This window comes from Heterodontus francisci, chromosome 36 (assembly GCF_036365525.1).
Source record: "Heterodontus francisci isolate sHetFra1 chromosome 36, sHetFra1.hap1, whole genome shotgun sequence".
Lineage (NCBI taxonomy): Eukaryota > Metazoa > Chordata > Chondrichthyes > Heterodontiformes > Heterodontidae > Heterodontus > Heterodontus francisci.
The window spans coordinates 2,114,232-2,137,120 of record NC_090406.1 but is presented as its reverse complement, the minus strand read 5'-3'; the positions used below and the strand labels follow the sequence as shown (position 1 = coordinate 2,137,120).

The 22,889-nt window shown below is 49.0% G+C and overlaps 1 protein-coding gene across 1 annotated transcript in view; it reads left to right on the top strand.

Moving 5' to 3' along the window:
* Positions 1-22,889, top strand: part of comp (cartilage oligomeric matrix protein) — a 143,278-nt gene that overhangs the window by 69,187 nt on the left and 51,202 nt on the right. Inside the window, exons 7-12 of the mRNA XM_068015956.1 lie at positions 11,832-11,984; positions 13,961-14,065; positions 14,188-14,295; positions 15,425-15,584; positions 16,491-16,609; positions 17,205-17,257. Of these exons, the coding sequence (XP_067872057.1) occupies positions 11,832-11,984; positions 13,961-14,065; positions 14,188-14,295; positions 15,425-15,584; positions 16,491-16,609; positions 17,205-17,257 (698 nt within the window). The remainder of the gene's footprint in view (positions 1-11,831; positions 11,985-13,960; positions 14,066-14,187; positions 14,296-15,424; positions 15,585-16,490; positions 16,610-17,204; positions 17,258-22,889) is intronic.

Sequence of the window (22,889 nt, the reverse complement as noted above, 5' to 3'; positions counted from 1 at the left end):
GACCTGGCAGCCAATGACCGTACACAGGAGCTAGACCTGGCAGCCAATGACCATATACAGGAGCTAGACCTGGTAGCCAATGGCCATACACAGGAGCTAGACCTGGTAACCAATGACCATACACAGGAGCTAGACCTGGAAGCCAATGACCATACACAGGAGCTAGACCTGGAAGCCAATGACCATACACAGGAGCTAGACCTGGTAACCAATGACCATATACAGGAGCTAGACCTGGTAGCCAATGGCCATACACAGGAGCTAGACCTGGAAGCCAATGACCATACACAGGAGCTAGGCCTGGTAACCAATGACCATACACAGGAGCTAGACCTGGTAGCCAATGGCCATACACAGGAGCTAGACCTGGCAGCCAATGGCCATACACAGGAGCCAGACCTGGCAGCCAATGGCCATACACAGGAGCTAGACCTGGCAGCCAATGGCCATACACAGGAGCTAGACCTGGTAGCCAATGACCATACACAGGAGCTAGACCCGGTAACCAATGACCATACACAGGAGCTAGACCTGGTAGCCAATGACCATACACAGGAGCTAGACCTGGTAACCAATGACCATACACAGGAGCTCGACCTGGCAGCCAATGGCCATTCACAGGAGTTATACCTGGCAGCCAATGGCCATTCACAGGAGCTAGACCTGGTAGCCAATGGCCATACACAGTAGTTAGACCTGGTAGCCAATGGCCATACACAGGAGCTAGACCTCGCAGCCAATGGCCATACACAGGAGCTAGACCTGGTAGCCAATGACCATACACAGGAGCTAGACCTGGCAGCCAATGGCCATACACAGGAGCTAGACCTGGTAGCCAATGACCATACACAGGAGCTAGACCTGGTAGCCAATGACCATACACAGGAGCTAGACCTGGTAGTCAATGGCCATACACAGGAGCTAGACCTCGTAGCGAATGGCCATACACAGGAGCTAGACCTGGTAGCCAATGGCCATACACAGGAGCTAGACATGGTAGCCAATGACCATACACAGGAGCTAGACCTGGCAGCCAATGACCATACACAGGAGCTAGACCTGGTAGCCAATGACCATACACAGGAGCTAGACCTGGCAGCCAATGGCCATACACAGGAGCTAGACCTGGTAGCCAATGGCCATACACAGGAGCTAGACCTGGCAGCCAATGGCCATTCACAGGAGCTAGACCTGGTAGCCAATGACCATACACAGGAGCTAGACCTGGCAGCCAATGGCCATACACAGGAGCTAGACCTGGTAGCCAATGGCCATACACAGGAGCTAGACCTGGTAGCGAATGGCCATACACAGGAGCTAGACCTGGTAGCGAATGGCCATACACAGGAGCTAGACCTGGTAGCCAATGACCATACACAGGAGCTAGACCTGGTAGCCAATGACCATACACAGGAGCTAGACCTGGCAGCCAATGACCATACACAGGAGCTAGACCTGGCAGCCAATGGCCATACACAGGAGCTAGACCTGGCAGCCAATGGCCATACACAGGAGCTAGACCTGGTAGCCAATGGCCATACACAGGAGCTAGACCTGGTAGCGAATGACCATACACAGGAGCTAGACCTGGTAGCCAAAGGCCATACACAGGAGCTAGACCTGGTAGCCAATGACCATACACAAGAGCTAGACCTGGTAGCCAATGGCCATACACAGGAGCTAGACCTGGTAGCGAATGGCCATACACAGGAGCTAGACCTGGCAGCCAAAGGCCATACACAGGAGCTGGACCTGGTAGCGAATGGCCATACACAGGAGCTAGACCTGGTAGCCAATGGCCATACACAGGAGCTAGACCTGGTAGCCAATGGCCATACACAGGAGCTAGACCTGGTAGCCAAAGACCATACACAGGAGCTAGACCTGGTAGCCAATGACCATACACAGGAGCTAGACCTGGTAGCCAATGGCCATACACAGGAGCTAGACCTGGTAGCGAATGGCCATACACAGGAGCTAGACCTGGCAGCCAAAGGCCATACACAGGAGCGAGACCTGGTAGCGAATGGCCATACACAGGAGCTAGACCTGGTAGCCAATGGCCATACACAGGAGCTAGACCTGGTAGACAATGGCCATACACAGGAGCTAGACCTGGTAGCCAATGGCCATACACAGGAGCTAGACCTGGTAGCCAATGACCATACACAGGAGCTAGACCTGGTAGCCAATGGCCATACACAGGAGCTAGATCTGGCAGCCAATGGCCATACACAGGAGCTAGACCTGGTAGCCAATGACCATACACAGGAGCTAGACCTGGTAGCCAATGACCATATACAGGAGCTAGACCTGGTAGCCAATGACCATACACAAGAGCTAGACCTGGTAGCCAATGACCATACACAGGAGCTAGACCCGGCAGCCAATGGCCATACACAGGAGTAAGACCTGGCAGCCAATGACCATTCACAGGAGCTAGACCTGGCAGCGAATGGCCATACACAGGAGCTGGACCCAGCAGCCAATGACCATACACAGGAGCTAGACCTGGTAGCCAATGACCATACACAGGAGCTGGACCCAGCAGCCAATGACCATACACAGGAGCTAGACCTGGCAGCCAATGACCATACACAGGAGCTGGACCCAGAATCCAATGGCCATACACAGGAGCTAGACCTGGTAGCCAATGACCATACACAGGAGCTGGACCCAGCAGCCAATGACCATATACATGAGGCACCAATGGCAGCAGCCACTGATGTGTACAAGGGAAACCCGAGATTCCCTCAGCCTCACTAGATTTTGTCTCTCAAATATATACCTTATTCATAAAAATCTGTTAAAAAATAAATTACAAAACGCTCAAAACAGAACCAAGTTGACATTCCAGAAAGTGCAAAGGAAATCACTTTTCTTCAATAAAGGAGTGAATTGCTTCACAACCCTTCTATTCCATTTTACAATGTACATTTTACATCAAAGCCATATTTGCTGTATACAGCCCAAGGGGTTTTCCCTGGGTCCAGCCCCTTAGTTCATTGTGGCGGAAGGACCTTACACAGTGGTCTTTCCCCATTGAGCCTTTCCTGCGGCTGCCCCAAGCTTTAGTGCGCCCCTCAGCACATAGTCCTCGACGTTGGAATGTGCCAGTCTGCAACACTTAGTCGTGGACAACTCTTTGCACTGGAAGACCAGCAGGTTTCGGGCAGACCAGAGCATCTTTCACCGAATTGATGGTTCTCCAGCAGCAATTTAAATGTTTTTTTTTATTCATTCATGGGATGTGGGCATCACTGACTAGGCCAGCATTTATTGCCCATCGCTAATTGCCCTTGAGAAGGTGATGGTGAGCTGCCTTCTTGAACCGCTGCAGTCCATGTAGGGTAGGTACACCCACAGTGCTGTTAGGAAGGGAGTTCCAGGATTTCTGGGATTTTGACCCAGCGACAGTGAAGGAATGGCGATATAGTTCCAAGTCAGGATGCTGTGTGACTTGGAGGGGAACTTGCAGGTGGTGGTGTTCCCATACATCTGCTGCCCTTGTCCTTCTAGTTGGTAGAGGTCGTGGGTTTGGAAGGTGCTGTCTAAGGAGCCTTGGTGCATTGCTGCAGTGCATCTTGTAGATGGTACACACTGCTGCCACTGTGCGTCGGTGTTGGAGGGAGTGAATGTTTGTAGATGGGGTGCCAATCAAGCGAGCTGTTTTGTCCTGGATGGTGTCAAGCTTCTTGAGTGTTGTTGGAGCTGCACCCATCCAGTCAAGTGGAGAGTATTCCATCACACTCCTGACTTGTGCCTTTTAGATGGTGGACAGGCTTTGGGGAGTCAGGAGGTGAGTTACTCGCTTCAGGATTCCCAGCCTCTGACCTGCTCTTGTAGCCACAGTATTTATATGACTACTCCAGTTCAGTTTCTGGTCAATGGTAACCCTTAGATTGTTGATAGTGGGGGATTCAGCGATGGTAATGCCATTGAATGTCAAGGGTAGATGGTTAGATTCTCTCTTGTTGGAGATGGTCATTGCCTGGCACTTGTGTGGCGCGAATGTTACTTGCCACTTATCAACCCAAGCCTGGATTTTGTCCAGGTCTTGCTGCATCTCTACGTGGACTGCTTCAGTATCTGAAGACTCACGAATGGTGCTGAACAGTTGATGTTTATCTCGGTGTGCATCCCTGGGAACAGCCCGTAGAGCACAGACTCCTGTGTTACAGAGCTGCTCAGGATGAACCTCAACAAAAACCACTGCATCTCTTTCCACACTTGCTTTGCAAAGACACATTCCAGAAGGAGGTGGGCAATAGCGTGCGGAGGTGGTGAGATTCTGGGCATGCAGTAAGGATCTGACGGGGAGAGCCCTTCTCACCACAGCCAAGCTACGTCTTGGTGCTTGTTTGAAAGTTCTGGTGATGAGGCATTCTGCCAAATGACTTTGGCAGTCTGCTCGTGGAACCATCTGACAGGATCCACCGTCTCATTTTCCCGTGGAGCCTTGAGGACATTCCGTGCAGACCACTGCCTGATGGATTGGTGGTCAAAGGTGTTTTTCTGCACAAACCTTTCCATGAAGGATAGGTGGTACGGCACGGTCCAACTGGATGGAGCGTTCCGCGGCAATGTGACCAGGCCCATCCTTCGCAACACGGGGGACAGATAGAACCTTAGCACGTAGTGACATTTGGTGTTTGCGTACTGGGGCTCTACGCACAGCGTGATACTGTGTGTCATCAGAATGAAGGTGATCATCAAGACGAGGGCCTTTATTGAGAGGTTTGAACATTGTGTCCCTCTGGAACGGGTCCATTTTGCATCTCCAGATAAAGCGTAAAATGGATCGGGTGACCACCACAGCGCAGGAGTGGGGTATGGGCCAGACTTGCGCCACGTACAGCAACAATGTGAGCGCCTCGCACCTGATGACCAGGTTCTTACCCACAATGGAGCGAGATTGCTGCTCTCACATGCTCAGCTTATGTTGTACCCTGGCTACTCGCTCCTTCCAGGTTTTAGTGCACGCCCCGGCCCTTCCGAACCATATCCCCAGCACCTTCAGGTAGTCTGACCTGACGGTGAAGGGGAAAAGGGATTGGTCGGCCCAGTTCCCAAAGAACATGGCCTCACTGTTGCCGTGGTTAACTTTGGCTCCCGAGGCCAGTTCGAACTGGTTGCAGATGCTCATCAGTCTGCGAACAGACAGTGGATCCGAGCAGAAGACGGCGACGTCCTCCATGTACAGGGAGGTTTTGACCTGAGTGCCTCCGCTGCCTGGGATTGTCACCCCTCTTATGCTCGCATCCTTCCTAATAGACTCAGCAAAGGGTTCAAAACAGCAAACAAACAAGACAGGGAAGAGAGGACAGCCCAGTCTGACTCCAGATTTGATCAGGAAACTTTCTGATTCCCACCCATTGATTGAGACTGCGCTACTGATGTTTGTGTAGAGCAGTTTGATCCAATTGAGAATTCCCTCCCCAAACCCCATTTTGGAAAGCACGTCCATCATGTAGGTGTGCAATATCCTGTCAAAAGCCTTCTCCTGGTCTAGGCTGATGAGGCAGGTGTCCACCCTCCTGTCCCGTACATAGGCGATCGTATCCCTGAGTAGCGCGAGACTATCAGAGATCTTCCTGCCGGGTACAGTACAGGTCTGATCGGGGTGGATCACCAACTCCAGAGCACACTTGACCCGACTGGCTACGACTTTTGACAGAATCTTGTAGTCTACATTAAGCAGCGAGTTGGGCAGCCAGTTTCTGATTTCTGCCCTCTCCCCCTTCCGCTTGTAGATGAGGGTGATGATGCCTTTCCTCATGGATTCTGACATGCTGCCAGCCAGGATCATACTCTCGTATACTTCCAGCAGGTCCGGGCCGACCCAGTCCCACAGGGCCGAATACAACTCAACCGGTAAGCCATCGCTTCCGGGGGTTTTACTCGTCTCGAAGGACTCGACGGCCTTTGTCAGCTTGTCCAGAGTTAGCGGCTTGTCCAGTCTCTCCCCCATGCTGTCATCTAAGACCTCTGTGATAGATGACAGGAAGGACTGGGAGGCTCTGCTGTCCGTGGGCTTCACGTCGTACAGCCCAGCATAAAAGGATTTGCTGATCCTTAGTGAGTCAGATTGCGAAGACGTTACCGAGCCATCCTCTTCCTTCAGGCTGCTGATAACAGAGCTCTCTCTGTGTACCTTCTGGAAGAAGAAACGTGAGCACATCTCATCCTGCTCAATGGAGCGGACTCTGGACCTGGTTGTGGGACCAGAGCCATTCTCCTCTCTGTGGATGCCCGGGCAGCAGGCAATGCCACCCCATCACAATATCACGGGTCCTGTGAACAACCTATCCCAAATCCATCATCCATCCTTGCTCAACAGTCCCGAGAGCCCCTTTATGGGTTTCATCTCCATGCCCCTACATCTGGTCATGCCTCCCTGCTGCAGTAAGAATCACACAAGACATTGAAATATGGCACAAAACATATGTTGAGGTAAACAAATCAAACACACATGCCAATATGAACTGGGATAGTCTTAGTGCAAAAGGCTTAAAGGGGGCTGAATTCTTAAAGTGCATCCAGGAGAGTTTTTTGAGCCAGCACGTAGAAAGTCCGACAAGAGAAGGAGCAGTACTGGACCTAATCTTAGAGAATGAAGCCGGACAAGTGGTAGAAGTGTCAGTGGGGGAACATTTCAGGGATAGTGACTATAACTCTGTAAGATTTAAGGTAGTTATGGAAAAGGACAAAGATGGACGGGAAATAAAGGTACTGAATTGGGGGAAGGCCGATTTCAATATGATAAAACAGGATCTGGCCAAAGTGGACTGAGAGCAGCTACTTGTAGGAAAGTTTACATCAGACCAGTGGGAGTCATTCAAAAAAGAAATAGTGAGAGTTCAGAGCCAACATGTACCCGTTAAGGTGAAGGGTAGGACTAACAGGCCCAGGGAACCCTGGATGTCAAGGGATATAGAGGATTGGATAAAGAAAAAAAAGGAGGCTTATGGCAGATTCAGAGGGCTGAAAACAGCAGAGGCCCGAGAGGAGTATAGAAAGTGCAGGGGAGGTACTTAAAAAAGTAATTAGGAGAGCGAAGAGGGGGCATGAAAAAACACTGGCGGGCAAGATAAAGGAAAATGCCAAGGTGTTTTATAAGTATATTATAGTGTACGGGAACACGTTCTTGCTATGGAGGGAGTGCAGCGAAGGTTCACCAGACTGATTCCTGGGATGGCAGGACTGACGTATGAAGAGAGATTGGGTCGATTAGGCTTATATTTGCTAGAGTTTAGAAGAATGAGAGGGGATCTCATAGAAACCTACAAAATTCTAACAGGACTGGACAGACTAGATGCAGGAAGGATGTTCCCGATGGTGGGAGAGTCCAGGACCAGGGGTCACAGTCTAAGGATAAGGGGTAAGCCATTTAGGAATGAGATGAGGAGGGATTTCTTCACGGAAAGCAGATGAGGCCAAATCATTAAATATATTCAAGAAAGAGTTGGATATAGTTCTTAGGGCTAATGGGATCAAGGGATACGGGGCGAAAGCGGGAACAGGGTACTAAGTTTGGACGGTCAGCCATGATCGTATTGAATGGCGGTGCAGGCTCGAAGGGCCGAAAGGCCTACTCCTGCTCCTATTTTTCTATGTTTCTATGTTTCATGCATGAAATATCGGCAGACCTGTAAGAGCCCTTGTGCAACCAGGTGCTTCAGGTACAGGCTAGGTACATTCCAACAAGGGCGGAAGGTGGGGGAACCAAAAACAGGACTCCTTGGATGACGAGGGAGACGGAGATTATGATGAAACAGAAAAAGAGGGCGTATGATGCATGCTAGGTGAATTCTTCAAGTGAGAACCAGGCCATATGCAATAAGTTGAGAGGGGAGGTGAAAAGGAAAATAAGACTGGCAAAGAGACAATATGAGAATAGTATGCCATCAACATAAAAATCTCCGACCAGTATGTAAACAGTAAGTGGGTAGAAGAGGTGGAGTGGGGCCTATTAGGGACAAAGAGGGTAATATATGCTTAGAGGCACAGGGAAAAACTAATATACTTAATGAAAAATTTATATCGGAGTTTTCCAAGAAAGAGGAATCTAACAAAATATCAGTAGAAGTGGAGAGAGTAGAGGCAATGGATAGGGTAAAAATTGAGAGGGAGAAGCTACTGGAAAGGCTGGCTATGCTTAGGATAGAAAAGGCACCTAGTCCAGATAGTTTGCATCCCAGGTTGCTAAAGGAAGTGGGGATGAAGATAGCGGAAGGACTTTCCATAATCTTCCAATCTTCCCTGGATACGGGAGAGGTGCCAGAGGATTGGAGAGTGGCAAATGTGACACCTTTAGTCAAGAAAGGGTGTAAGGACAGTCCTAGCAACTACAGGCCAGTTAGTTTAACATCAGTGGGTCAGGTTTTTGAAACTATAATCAGGGAAAATATCAACGGACACTTAGAGAGGTTCAAGTTAATTAAGGACAGCCAGCATGGATTTGTAAAAAGCACATCATGCTTGACTAAGCAACTAATATAATTTAAGTTTTTGGTGAAGTAACTGAGGAGGTTGATGAAGGGAATGCAGTGGATGTTGTTGATATGGATTTTAAGAAAGTGTTTGACAAAGTACCACATAAAAGGCCAGATAACAAAATTGAGGCTCATGGAATAGGAGGGTCAGTGTCCAATCGGATAAAAAATTGGGTTAAGGACAGAAAACAGTGAGTCATGGTAAATGTTTGTTTTTCAGACTGGAGGGTGATAGATAGTGGTGTTCCCCAAGGGTCAGTGCTGGGACCACTGCTTTTTTGCTATATATAAATGACTTGAAACTTGGAATACAGAGTAGAATCTCAAAATTCGCTAATGATGCCAATCTTGGAGGTGTGACAGTGAGGATGATATGAACCACCTTCAACAGGACATAGATAGGCTGGCAGAATGAGCAGAGAGGTGGCAGATAGAATTTAATTCAGACAAGTGTGAGGTGATACATTTTGGCAGAAGGGATAAGGTGAGGCAACATAGACTTGATATGAACATACGAATTAGGAGCAGGAGTAGATCACTTGACCCCTCGAGCCTGCTCCACCATTCAATAAGTTTATGGCTGAACTGATTACTCCACATTTCCACCTTAATGACACAGTTCTAAAGCATGTGCAAGAACAGAGGGACCTGGGGGTGCATGTGCATCGATCTTTGAAGGTAGCAGGACATGCTGAGAGAGCGGTTAGCAAAGCATATGGGATCTTGGGCTTTATAAATAGAGGCATTGAGTACAAAAACAGGAAAATTATGTTGAACCTTTATCAAGCTCTGGTTAGGCCCTAACTAGAGTATTGTGTCCAGTCCGGTCACCACACTTTAGGAAGGATGTGAGGGTCCTTGAGAGGGTGCAGAGGAGATTTACCAGAATGGTTCCAGGGATGGAGGATTTTAGTTACAAGGTTAGTTTGGAGAAGCTGGGGTTGTTTTCCTTGGAGCAAAGGACATTGAGGGGGATTTGATAGAGGTGTACAAGATTATGACAGGCTTGTATAAGTTAGACAAGGTAAAACCGTTCCTATTAACTAATGGTAGAAGGACCAGGGGACACAGGTTGAAGGTTTTGGGTAAGAGATGCAGGGGGGGATGTGAGGAAGAACTTTTTTACGCAGCGGGTGATAATGACCTGGAACTCACTGCCCACAAGGATGGTGGAAGCAGAGACAATCAATGACTTCAGTAGGAAATTGGATGGGCAGTTGAAGGTAAAAAAACTTGCAAGGCTACGGGATCGAGTGGGGTAGTGGGACTGACTGGATAGCTCCCTGGAGAGCCGGCATGGACTCGATGGGCCGAATGGCCACCATAAATGATTCTATGACTCTTCTGTTTTTGCTTCCCCTGTGGCTGCAGCTGGCGGCAGGCGGCTGGCCTTGCTACTGTGCATTAGATGCCCTTGGCAGATGACCTCTGGTTTGCGGGCCCCTTGAGGGGCCCCCCCACAGGCCAGGCCACCTGCATCTGTGCAGGGGACGCCTCTATCATTAGTACAGGAAGTAGCATTCGTGTCACGGTCAGAGGGGTCACTATCAACGCCAGACGTGCCTTGAGTAGAGACCCCATCGTCTTCAGCCATCTCTTCCTTGACCCTTTCATGACCCACGTGCACTTCCCCACCTACCAGGAGTGGACTGCCACCTGGCAATGGGTCCATGCAGAGCCATCATGGTAGCCCAGTGCTCAACACTGCTCAAGTTTGACGCTAAACTGTGGAGGGTGGTGCGCACCTCCTGTACCCACTTGATGGCCTGTTGCATGTGCCTCTCTCTGAGGGTCACCACTCTCTCAATGGAGGTGGCCATGCACTCATAAGCCAGATACATGATGTCACTCATGGCATGGTTGGACTCCTCTGCCGTGCACTCTTGGGAGCGAACTGACGATTGTCCGCACGTTTCTCGCTGCTGCTCAAAAAGTACCGTTCCATTGATCACCCTGAAGCTCAGCATCTGTGTGGAGCTGAGCACTGCTGGGACTGTCCTCAATCCTCCAATGGGGACTGGCCACAGCTGTCACTGCCTTTGTCACCCGCTCCTGTGCATGTGTGCCATGCTCACCATCTGGTGCCACCTGTTCTAACCACACATCATGTCCTACAGACATGAGAGTATCTGCACTGGTGGAGAGTGCACTGGGCTGTTGTGACGATGTTTCCTCAGATGGCGACCCCTGCTCTGAGCTCTCAGGTGGCTCCTTTGCTGTGTAGACTTCACCACTGGACCTGCGGGAGAAACAACAGCTCAGTTAACAACATCCATGTGCACCCTCTTCCTCCTGCCTTTGAATGCACTGAGCTTCATGGTCATCATGGACCACAGAGGCTCCACTGAAAAGACAGCTGAGAAGGATTTGCGTCTGCAGCCATTGCATCTCTCACTCTCTCTGGCCTGCTACATGCGTTCATCTATGCTTAAGCAGTGCATGGAGAGATAATGATTGGCCTTGGTGCACTGCTGTGACACTATCTTCAGCTTGATGCACACATTGATCCTTGTTAAGTCTCTGTGCATTGGGTGATCCATGTCGCTACACGTCATGACTGTCATATTATGCGTGCAGGGCAGCCACCTTGCCACTCACTAAGTCAGTGAAGTGCTTCTGACACTGCACCCAGGTTCGTGCCAGGAACCTTCGGCCACTTCCCTCTTCATGAGGTTGTCTGTCCTCCTCCTCCTCTGCTGGGAATAATACCTGTCTCCTTTCCTGCACCTCCTGCAGGAGCACCTCCAGGGAGGTGGCCCTTCCTTGAACTGCAGCCATCTGTGCACACAATGCCTTCTACTGCACCCCTCTTTCAGCCTTCTCTGTGTGCAGTTGGCAGTGTGAAGGCTGCCCTTTAAAGTTGGTGCCCTTCATCTCGCTGCCAGTACGAACTTCCACCCGCCATCCCCTATTGGTTGGCTCCCCCGCAGGCCTGCCGTTAATTGCCTGCATTGCACAAGATACCTACAGAAGTCCTGCCTTCCACACGTGTCGGCAAGTGAGCCAGAAACGACACTGGTGTCAGGATCTTGAGCCAATTGGTAAAATCCATCCAAAACAGTGAAAGATTTAGTAATGGAAGAGCAGGGTAAGGGGTCAAGTCAATGAAGATCCAAACTTTGAGTTTTTGCTTTGATGCCAAATAAACAAATGTCAAAATCCTTAGACTGGAACCCTGACCTCTAACCTCACAGGGACTGAAACCTTGACTTCCGACTTTACCGAGACTGGGTCTTTGACTTTCGATAGCATCGCTTAACCTGAACCCATGAGCAAGAAGGAACCTTCCTGCTCATATTCCAGATGTTGACAACAAACTCCCTTCTATTTTTACAGGGATCATTTCGATGTGGACCCTGCAAGCCTGGCTACATCAGAGACCAGAGCCAGGGGTGTCGGGCAGAGAGGAGCTGTGCAAATGGAGTCTTAAACCCCTGTCATGAGGACGCACAGTGCATCGTGGGCCGACATGACAAGATTACTTGCGTTGTAAGGAAAGATAATGTAATTTATCAATCCTGGGACAGGCATGGGGGTCAGAGATGGATGAGTGGGACAGAGAGGGACCAGCGGGAGAGAGGGATGGGGAAAAAAAAGAGAGGAACCGGGGAGGAGAGAGCAGAATGGGGACAGAGGGAGGGGGACTGAGGGAAGAGAGAGAGGAACAGGGGAGAGAGGAGGGGATGGGGAGGGGGAGAGAGAGAGAGAGGGACAGGGTGAAAGAGAGGTAGGGGAGAGAGGGACAGAGAGGGGGGATGGGGGGAGAGAGAGACAGGGAGAGAGGGACAGAGAGAAGGGGGGATGGGGGGAGAGAGAGACAGGGAGAGAGGGACAGAGAGAGGGGGAGTGGGAGAGAGAGAGGGACAGTTGAGAGAGGGAGAGAGACAGGGAGAGAAAGCCTCAGTAAAGAGAGAGAGGTAGGGATGGGGGGGAGAGAGAGACGGACAGAGAGAACCAGGAGAGACAGAGAAAGAGGAGCGGGTGGTGGGGGGGGGAATGAGAGAGAGAGGATCGAGTAGTGAGTGGGATGAGGAGAAAGAGAGGGATGGGGGAGAGAGAGAGGGTCTATGGCAAGTGGGAGAGAGGAACCAGGGAGAGGGAGAACGAGAGAGGACAGTGGGGCAAGGGAAATAGACAATCCTGGACTGCGTTAGACACAAAAATATGCAGACATAATAAGATCATAAGAAATAGGAGAAGTAGTAGGCCATTCGGCCCCTCGAATCTGCTCAGCCATTCAATAAGATCATGGCTAATCTTCTACCTCATCTCCACTTGCCCTCACTATCCCTTGATTCCCTCAGTGGCCAAAAAATCTATCGACCTCTGTCTTGAATATACTCAATGACTGAGCTTCCACCCTCTGGGGTAGAGAATTCCAAAGATTCACAACCCTCTGTGTGAAGAAATTTCTCCTCATCTCTGTCCTAAATAATTGTCCCTTTAACCTGAGACTGTGACCCTATGTTCTAGATTCCCCAGCCAGGGGAACAACCTCTCAGTGTCTACTCTGTCAAACCCCTTCAGAATTTTATCTGTTTCGATGAGCTTGCCTCTCATTCTTTGAAACTGTAGGGAATATTGTCCCAGTCAGCTCAATCTCATCCACACACTCAAACACAACTCATGCAAGTCTATATGCACATAAATATATATTACACAGAAATATGGCCAGACAGACACAAATTATTAATGAATAAAGAATATTCCGGAAATAAAAAGTAAGGGACAAATGCTCAGTGAGATAATGCTGGAGAAGGAATTTCAGAGAGGCTGAAGGTGTTAATTGATTTAAAAACAAGAAATGCTGGAAATACTCAGCAGGTCAGGCAGCATCTGTGGAGAGAGAAGCAGAGTTAACGTTTCAGGTCAATGACCCTTCATCAGAACTGCTAGTTGATTTGTTTAACAATTGCTGAGAGGCAATGGCATAAATCCAGCTACTGGTCACAGATACTTACAAAGATTCAGTGGTTTAAAGGCATCTGTCCAATAATCCATTACACAATCAATATTAACAAAACTCCCAGCACCATATCAGTTATTTATTTTATATTTAGAGATACAGCACTGAAACAGGCCCTTCGGCCCACCGAGTCCGTGCCGACCAACAACCACCCATTTATACTAATCCTACATTAACCCCATATTCTCTACCACATCCCCACCATTCTCTACCACCTACCTACACTAGGGGCAATTTATAATGGCCAATTTACCTATCAACCTGCAAGTCTTTGGCTGTGGGAGGAAACCGCAGCACCCGGAGGAAACCCACACAGTCACAGGGAGAACTCGCAAACTCTGCACAGGCAGTACCCAGAACTGAACCCGGGTCACTGGAGATGTGAGGCTGCGGTGCTAGCCACTGCGCCACTGTGCCACCCCAAGTTAGCATGCTCTTTATCTTTCACGTCTAATCATGTTATTATTTAAGATGGTCTTTCATTTTCTAATTGCCACAGTGCGCAATCGGCTGGGCTGGAAACGGCTACAGATGTGGAAGGGACACAGATATTGATGGCTTTCCGGATGTGAAACTCAAATGTCTTGAAAGAAACTGCCAGAAGGTATGAATAGAATGTAATGAAAGGGAGAGCGACTGAGGAAGGAGGGACTAAGAAAAGAGAGGGGAAACTGATGGAAAGATAAGTGAGTGTTTGTTGATTGATGTACTGTGCTCCTGTAACAGGATAACTGTATGACAGTGCCAAACTCTGGCCAGGAAGATGCAGATGGAGATGGGGTTGGAGATGCCTGTGATGATGATGCAGATGGAGATGGAGTTTCAAACTTTGAGGTTAGTTTTTGATTAAATAGAATATCAACTTAGCTGGGTGGGTACTCTTGCCTTTGAGAAGGTTATAAACTCAAGTTCTATTCCAGAGACTTGAGTTCATAATTCAAGTTGGCACTCCCAGTGCAGCGCTGAGGGAGTGCTGCACTGTCAGTGGTGGTGTCTTTTAGATGAGATGTTAAACTACAAATCCATCTTATCTCTCAGGTGGACGTTAAAGATCCCACAGCTATTATTTTAAAGAACAGTAGAGAAGTTTCCTCCTGGCCAACATTGATGCCTCAATCAATGTCACTAAACCAGATTAATGGCCATTATCACATTGCTGTTTGTGGGATCTTGCTGTGTGCAAATTGGCTGTTGTGTTTCCTACATTACAACATTGACTACACTTTACCTCATTGAAACTGTTTGGGACTTCCTGAGGGTATGATTGGTGCTATATAAATGCCAGTTACTTCTGGGATCGTAGAAATTTATGTACAGAAGTTAGCCATTCAACCCATCGCGTCTGTGCTGGTTTTCTTTCAAAATAAATACAATGTATTTTGGTCAATTTGATAAAACAAACAATTGAAAGAAGTTCAACAATCTCTAGGGTCTGTATTATTTCAATACTCAGAATTTTTTCAATATTTGTTTTTTGGATGTGGGCATCACTGACTAGGCAAGCATTTATTGCCCATCCCTAATTGCCCTTGAGAAGGTGGTGGTGAACTGCCTTCTTGTTGGTAGCACTCTCACATCTGAGTCATAAGGTGGTGGTTCAAATGCAGACTGACACTCCAGTGCAGTCCTGAGGAAATACACTATCAAAAGTACTGACTTTCAGATGAAATGTGAAAATGAGGTAATGTCTGCCCTTTCAGATGGATGCTTAAAAAAAATAATCCCACTGCAGCCCTTGGGATGTAGGTATTCCCAACGTGCTGTTGGGGAGGGAGTTCCAGGATTTTGACCCAGCGACAGTGAAGGAACGGCGATATAGTTCCAAGTCAGGATGGGACTTGTAGGTGGTGATGATCCCATGCATCTGCTGCTCTTGTCCTTCGAGGTGATAGAGGTCGCGGGTTTGGAAGGTGCTGTTGAAGTAAAGTTGATTACATTACCCAATCTAATCTAATTTTCACAGGATAACTGCATTCTGTTTCCAAATGTTGACCAGAGAAACACAGATGGGGATAATTTTGGAGATTTGTGTGATAACTGCAGACTCACCACCAATAACAATCAGCAGGACATCGATGGTGATGGGATAGGAGACGCATGTGATCCGGACATGGATGGAGATGGTATGGGCATCAAGCATAGGTGCAGTTTCCTGGGGATTACAAACCTTTTGCAGTTAATTACCCAGAGTTACTCCCGACCAATGTTAATAACTTGGGAGGTCCAGGGAATGGGTCAGATGGGAAGACCCTCACTCACTGCACCCCAAAGCAAGATAAAGTATGTGCAAAACTAAAGAGTTCTATTAAAACCTACCACCCGTTATTGGTTTGTGGCATTATAGGGTAGGGCAGCCATTAGTTTCAGTGCCCTCAGTCTCGGGGCAGTGTACGGTGGCGGAGGGGTGGGAATCAGCCCAGACTGAGAACAGAAGAACATAAGAAACAGGAGCAGGAGTAGACCATTCGGCCCCTCAAGCCTGCTCCACTATTCAATACAATCATGGCTGATCTTCTGCTTCAACTCCACACTCCCGCCCGCTTGCTATATCCCTTCTCTGAAAGACCAAAAATCTGTCTATCCCAGCCTTAAATGTATTCAATGATGGAGCATCCACAACCCTCTGGGGTAGAGAATTCCAAAGATTCACAATCTTTTGAGTTAAGAAATTTCACATCATCTCATTCCTGAATAACTGACGCTTTATCCCGAGACTGTGCCCATTGTGTTCTTAATTTCCCAGCCAGGGGTAACAACCTCTCAGTGTCTACCCTGTCAAACCCCTTCAGAATCTTGTATTTTCAATGAGATCACCTCTCATTCTTCTAAACTCCAGACAGTATAGGCCCAATTTACTCAGCATCTCATCATAGGACAACCCTCTCATCCCAGGAGCCAATCTAGTGAGGTATGAGATTGGATGAGATCAAGAGATGGACTAGGTTCTGTAAACTTGCAGAGATTGGGGTTGCTGCTGATCGGGAGCTGTTGTCCATTTCTTGTTCCTAATTTGACTCCACTTTTTCCAGGAATCAGGAACAGTTTGGATAACTGTGAGCGAGTTCCAAACCAGGATCAGCTGGACCAGGACACTGATGGGGTTGGAGATGCCTGTGACAGCTGCCCAAACATCAGTAACCCGGATCAGGTACCTCCGCCCTCTGCCCAGGACCCTCGCCCTCCGCCTGGGGTCCTTGTCCTCCACCCAGGACCCTCACCCTCCGCCCGGAGTCCTCGCCCTCTGCCCAGGACCCTCGCCCTCCGCCCAGGGTCCCATTCATAACAACATAAGAAATAGGAGCAAGAGTAGATCATGCAGCCTCTCGAGCCTGCTCCGCTATTCAATACGATCATGCCTGATCTGCCTCAACTCCACTTTCCTGCCTGTTTCCCTTAATCCTTGACTCCTCTATAGTTCCCCTGTAATATAGGCTCTGCAGTCCCCTCACTCCTCGTCCTCCCCGGGTCCCCTCGCCCTTCACCCAGGACCCTTGCTCTCTTCCTCCCAGGACCCCTCTCACCCACCAGGAACCCTTCGCTCTCCTCTCCCTGGCTCATGCGCCAGGTGCCGCGAATTTAAGTGTCCATCTCTCTCTCTCTGGGGTTCTCACTGTGGGGAGGGGCAGGGTTCTCTGTCTTTCTGCAGATATCCATATTTCTGTTTGCTACAGTCCCCACGACCTGGGACTAGTGCGATTTAATGGTCCTGATTTGATGCTGATTTTGATTGTGATTTTTTTCAGCTGGATGGTGACAATGACCTTGTGGGTGATTCCTGTGATACCAATGCAGACAGGTAAGGTGCAGCTCCAGGGAGGGGTGCAGGCTTCATATTTGTACTGACTGGGGACATTGTATATACGCCAAGTAATAAGACAGGAGCAGATGGAGCGAAGCAGAGCAGCCCGGAGATACAAGTTATTCACAGCTCAAATACAACAATCCCCATTCGCAAGTATCCACTCATTGTCACTCACCAGACAGGATCTGGGGGATGAAAGGCAGGAAGAGGTGTGAGTGGGTGTCTTGGTGTATGTGTGTGTTTGAGTGTGTATGGTGGGGTGGATAAGGGTGTGTGTGTGAATGTGTGTGAGGGTATGAGCGTGAAGATGTGTGGGAGCGGGTGAGGATGTGTATATATGGGTGTGTGCAAGGGTACGTGTGTGTACATGTGTGAGTGGGTGAGGTGTGTATTTGGGTGTGAGTGGGTGAGAGTGAATGGGTGGCTGGGTGAGGGTGCATCAAGGTGAGTCGGTGGGTATGTGTGTGAGGGTGTGTTTGTACTTTAAAAAAAAATTCTTTCATGGAATGTGGGCGTCGCTGGCTAGGCCAGAATTCAGAGTCAGAGAGTCGTACAGCATAGAAACAGGCCCTTCGGCCCACCACGTCCATGTCGACCATAATGCCTATCTATACTAATCCCACCTGCCTGCATTAATTCCATATCCCTCTATGCCTTGCTCATTCAAGTACCTGTCCAGATGCCTCTTAAATGTTGCTACTGTTCCTGCCTCCACCACCTCCTCAGGCAGCTCATTCCAGATACCCACTATTCTTTGTGTGAAAAATTTACCCCTTTGATCCCCTTTAAACCTTCTCCCTCTCACCTTAAATCTATGTACTCTAGTTTTAGTCACCCCTACCATGGGAAACAGACTCTAGCTATCTACCCTATCTATGCCTCTCATAACTTTATATACCTCTATCATGTCCCCTCTCAGCCTCCTTCTCTCCAGGGAAAACAGACCCAGCCTATCCAATCTCTCTTTATAACTCAAGCCCTCCAAACCAGGCAACATCTTTGTGAATCTTTTCTGCACCCTCTTGAGCTTAATCACATCTTTCCTGTAGTGCGGCGACCAGAACTGCACACAGTACTCCAAATGTGGCCTAACCAACGTTATGTACAACTGTAACATGAGGTCCCAACTCTTATACTCAATGCCTCGGCCGATGAAGGCAAGCATGCCATACGCCTTCTTCACCACCCTGTCTACCTGTGTTGCCACTTTCAGGGAACTATGTACTTGCACCCCAAGGTCTCTCTGCTCAACAACACTCCCCAGGGCCCTGCCATTCACTGTATATGTCCTGCCCAGGTTTAACTTCCCAAAATGCATCACTTCGCACTTGTCTGTGTTAAATTCCATTTGCCAATCCCTTGCCCACTTTCCCAGTTGATCTATATCCTGTTGTAACCGTAGACAACCTTCTTCACTGTCCACTATACCACCAATTTTGGTGTCATCTGCAAACTTACTAATCATGCCCCTTACATTCACATCCAAGTCATTAATATATATGACAAACAACAGAGGGCCCAGCACTGATCCCTGCAGCACACCACTGGTCACCGGTCTCCAACCTGAAAAACAACTCTCCACTACCACTCTCTGCCTCCTATCACCAAGCCAATTTTGTATCCAATTGGCTAGCTCACCCTGGATCCCATGTGTTCGAACCTTCTGGACCAGCCCACCATGCGGGACCTTGTCAAAGACCTTGCTAAAGTCCATGTAGACAACGTCCATCGCCCTGCCCTCATCAATCCTCTTGGTCACCTCCTCAAAAAACTCAATCAAAATCATGAGATATGATTTCCCACGCACCAAGTCATGCTGACTATCCTTAATCAGACCTTGCCTTTCCAAATGCATATAAATCCTGTCTCTCAGAATCCCTTCCAATAACTTTCCCACCACTGATGTAAGGCTCACCGGCCTGTAGTTCACTGGCTTATCCCTGCTGCCCTTCTTAAATAAAGGCACAACATTAGCTATCCTCCAGTCTTCCGGTACCTCACCCGTGGCTAACGATGATACAAAAATCTTTGCCAGGGCCCCAGCAATCTCCTCACTTGCTTCCCATAGCATCCCAGGATACACCTGGTCAGGCCCTGGGGATTTATCCACCTTAATGCGCTTCAAAACCTCCAACACCTCCTCCTTTGTAATGTTGATATGCTCCAGGATATCACTGTTCCCTCCCTTGAACTCACTGGCTTCCATGACCTTCTCCACGGTAACTACAGACAGGAAGTATTCATTTAAGACCTAGCCCATTTCCCGTGGCTCCACACATAGATTACCACACTGATCCTTAAGGGGACCTACTCTCTCCCTAGCTACTCTTTTACTCTTAATATACTTATAGAATCTTTTAGGATTCTCCTGGGCGGCACAGTGGTTAGCACCGCAGCCTCACAGCTCCAACAACCCAGGTTCGATTCTGGGTACTGCCTGTGTGGAGTATGTAAATTCTCCCTGTGACCGCGTGGGTTTCCGCCGGGTGCTCTGGTTTCCTCCCACAGCCAAAGAATTGCAGGTTGATAGGTAAATTGGCCATTGTAAATTGCCCCTAGTGTAGGTAGGTGGTAGGAGAATTGTGGGGATGTGGTAGGGAATATGGGATTAATGTAGGATTAGTATAAATGGGTGGTTGATGGTTGGCACAGACTTGGTGGGCTGAAGGGCTTGTTTTAGTGCTGTATCTCTCTATGACTCCTTTATCTTATCTGCCAGGGAAATCTCATGGCCCCTTTTCGCCCTCCTAATTTCCTGTAAGTGTAGTCCTTCATCCCCGAGACTCCTCGAGGGACTCGCTCGATCCCAGCTGCCTATACCTGACATATGCCTCCTTCTTTGTCCTGACCAGACCCTCAATATCCCTCGTCAACCAAGGTTCCCGAAACTTGCCAGCCTTGCCCTTCCATCTAACAGGAACATGCCGGCCCTGAACTCTGCCTATCTCACTTTTAAAGGCCTCCCACTTGCCAGACGTCCCTTTACCTGTAAACAGCCTCTCCCATTCAACGTTTGAGAGTTCCTGTCTGATGCCATCGAAATCAGCTTTCCCCCAATTTAGGACCTCAACCTGAGGACCAGTCCTATCCTTTTCCATAACTATCTTGAAGCTAATAGAGTTATGGTCATTGGTCCCAAAATGCTCCCCCACTGACACATCAACCACCTGCCCAGCCTCATTTCCTAAGAGGAGGTCGAGTGTAGCCCCTTCTCTAGTCGGGCCATCCACACACTGCTTCAGAAAACTATCCTGGACACACTTAACAAATTCTTCTCCATCTGATCCCTTAGCACTAAGGCAGTCCCAGTCAATATTAGGGAAGTTAAAATCACCTACTATTACAACCTTATAATTCCTACACCTATCTGTGATTTCCCTACATATATGCTCCTCCAATTCCCTCTGACTATTGGGGGGCCTATAGTATAATCCCATCAAAGTGATCACCCCTTTCTTATTTCTAAGTTCTACCCATATGGCCTCGCTGGACATTCCCCTGGGATATCCTCTCTAAGTACTGCCGTGATGTCCTCCCTAATCAATAGTGCAACTCCCCCTCCTCTCTTACCTCCACCTCCGTCACGCCAGAAGCATCGGTAGCCCGGAACATTGAGCTGCCAGTCCTGGCCATCCCTCAACCATGTTTCCGTAATAGCTATAATATCACAATCCCATGTACCGATCCATGCTCTGAGTTCATCTGCCTTACCTGTAAGGCTTCTTGCATTAAAGTAAATGCAGTTTAACCTACCAGACCTTCCACACTCCCTGTCCTGCCCCTGCCCGGCCTGCCTACTGGACTTGCTTGCTTTAACCTCGACATTTGCCTCAACTATCTCATCTGAGAGACTACTACTTTGGGTCCCACCCCCCCTACAAGACACGTTTAAACCCTCCCGAGTAGTACAAGCAAACCTCCCCGCAAGGATATTGGTCCCCCTCCAGTTTAGATGCAACCCGTCCTTCTTGTACAGGTCACCTCTGCACCAGAAGAGATCCCAATGATCCAATTAGCTGAAGCCCTCCCGCCTACACCAGCTCTTCAGCCACGCATTCATTTGCCTAATCCTCCTATTCCTACCCTCACTAGCATGTGACACAGGGAGTAATCCTGAGATTACAACCCGAGAGGTCCTGCCTTTTAACCTTCTGCCTAACTCCCTATATTCACTTTGCAGGACTTCATCTCTCTTCCTGCCTATGTTGTTAGTACCAATATGGACCACGACCCCTGGCTGCTCACCCTCCCCTTTCAGAATGTCCTGCAGCCGCTCCGAGACATCCTTGACCCTCGCACCAGGGAGGCAACATACCATCCTGGAGTCTCGTTTGTGGCCACAGAAACGTCTATCTGCACCCCTTACGATAGAATCCCCTATCACTATAGCTCTTCCACCCCTTTTCCTTCCCTGCTGTGCAGCAGAGCCTTCTGTGGTGCCACGAACTTGGCTGTTGCTGCTTTTCCCTAGGAGGTCATCCCGCCCCAACAGTATCCAAAGCGGTATATCTGTTTGAGAGGAGGATGGTCACAGGGGACTCCAGCACTACCTGCCTGCGCCTACTACTCCGCCTGGTGGTCACCCATCTCTTTTCTGCCTCTGCAGCCATTACCTGCGGTGTGACCACCTCAATAAACATGCTATCCACGACATCCTCAGCATCACGGATCCACTCGCAGCTCCAGCTCCGTAATGCGGGTCGTCAGTAGCTGCAGATGGATACACTTCCTGCACACATGGTCGTCAGGGACACTGAAAGTGTCCCTGATTTCCCACATAGCACAGGAGGAACAGATCACGGGGCTGAGCTCTCCTGCATGATTTACCCTTAGATTAATTAGTTACTCCCTTAATTAAAAAATACTAATTACCCTCGGGGCCTTGTTCTACCCACTACAATCTAAAGTCCTTAAAAAAAACACTTTAGTAGTACTCACTTTATCACCAGAGATTTTTTTTTCAACAAAAAAACTTTCCCCTTTTTTTTAAGATATTCTAACAGCTGCTACTCACCAGCCAATCACCTTGCAGCTCTCCTTTGATGTCACTGATGGCTTTTTTTTTCAAAACTCTGGCGCGCTGGAAGAGCTCCTCTCCTCTCCTCTCCTCTCCTCTCCACTCCACTCCACTCCTCTCCTCTCCTCTCCACTCCTCTCCTCTCCTCTCCTCTCCTCTCCATCCCTCTCCGCTCCCAGAAGGTAAGAGACTGGGCCTCGATCCTCAGGGTCGATTTATAGGCTCAGCACTCGGCGTTCTCCCCACAGGTCCGCCCATCCCTAATTGTCCTTGAGAAGGTGGTGGCGAGCTGCCTTGAACCGCTGCAGTCCATTTGGGGTAGGTACACCCACAGTGCTGTCAGGAAGGGAGTTCCAGGATTTTGACCCAGCGACAGTGAAGGAACGGCAATATAGTTCCAAGTCAGGATGGTGTGTGACTTGGAGGGAACTTGCAGGTGATGGTGTTCCCATGCATTTGCTGCCCTTGTCCTTCTAGTTGGTAGAGGTCACGGGTTTAGAAGGTGCTGTCTAAGGAGCCTTGGTGCATTGCTGCAGTGCATCTTGTAGATGGTAGACACTGCTGCCACTGTACGTCGGTGGTGGAAGGAGTGAATGTTTATGGATGGGG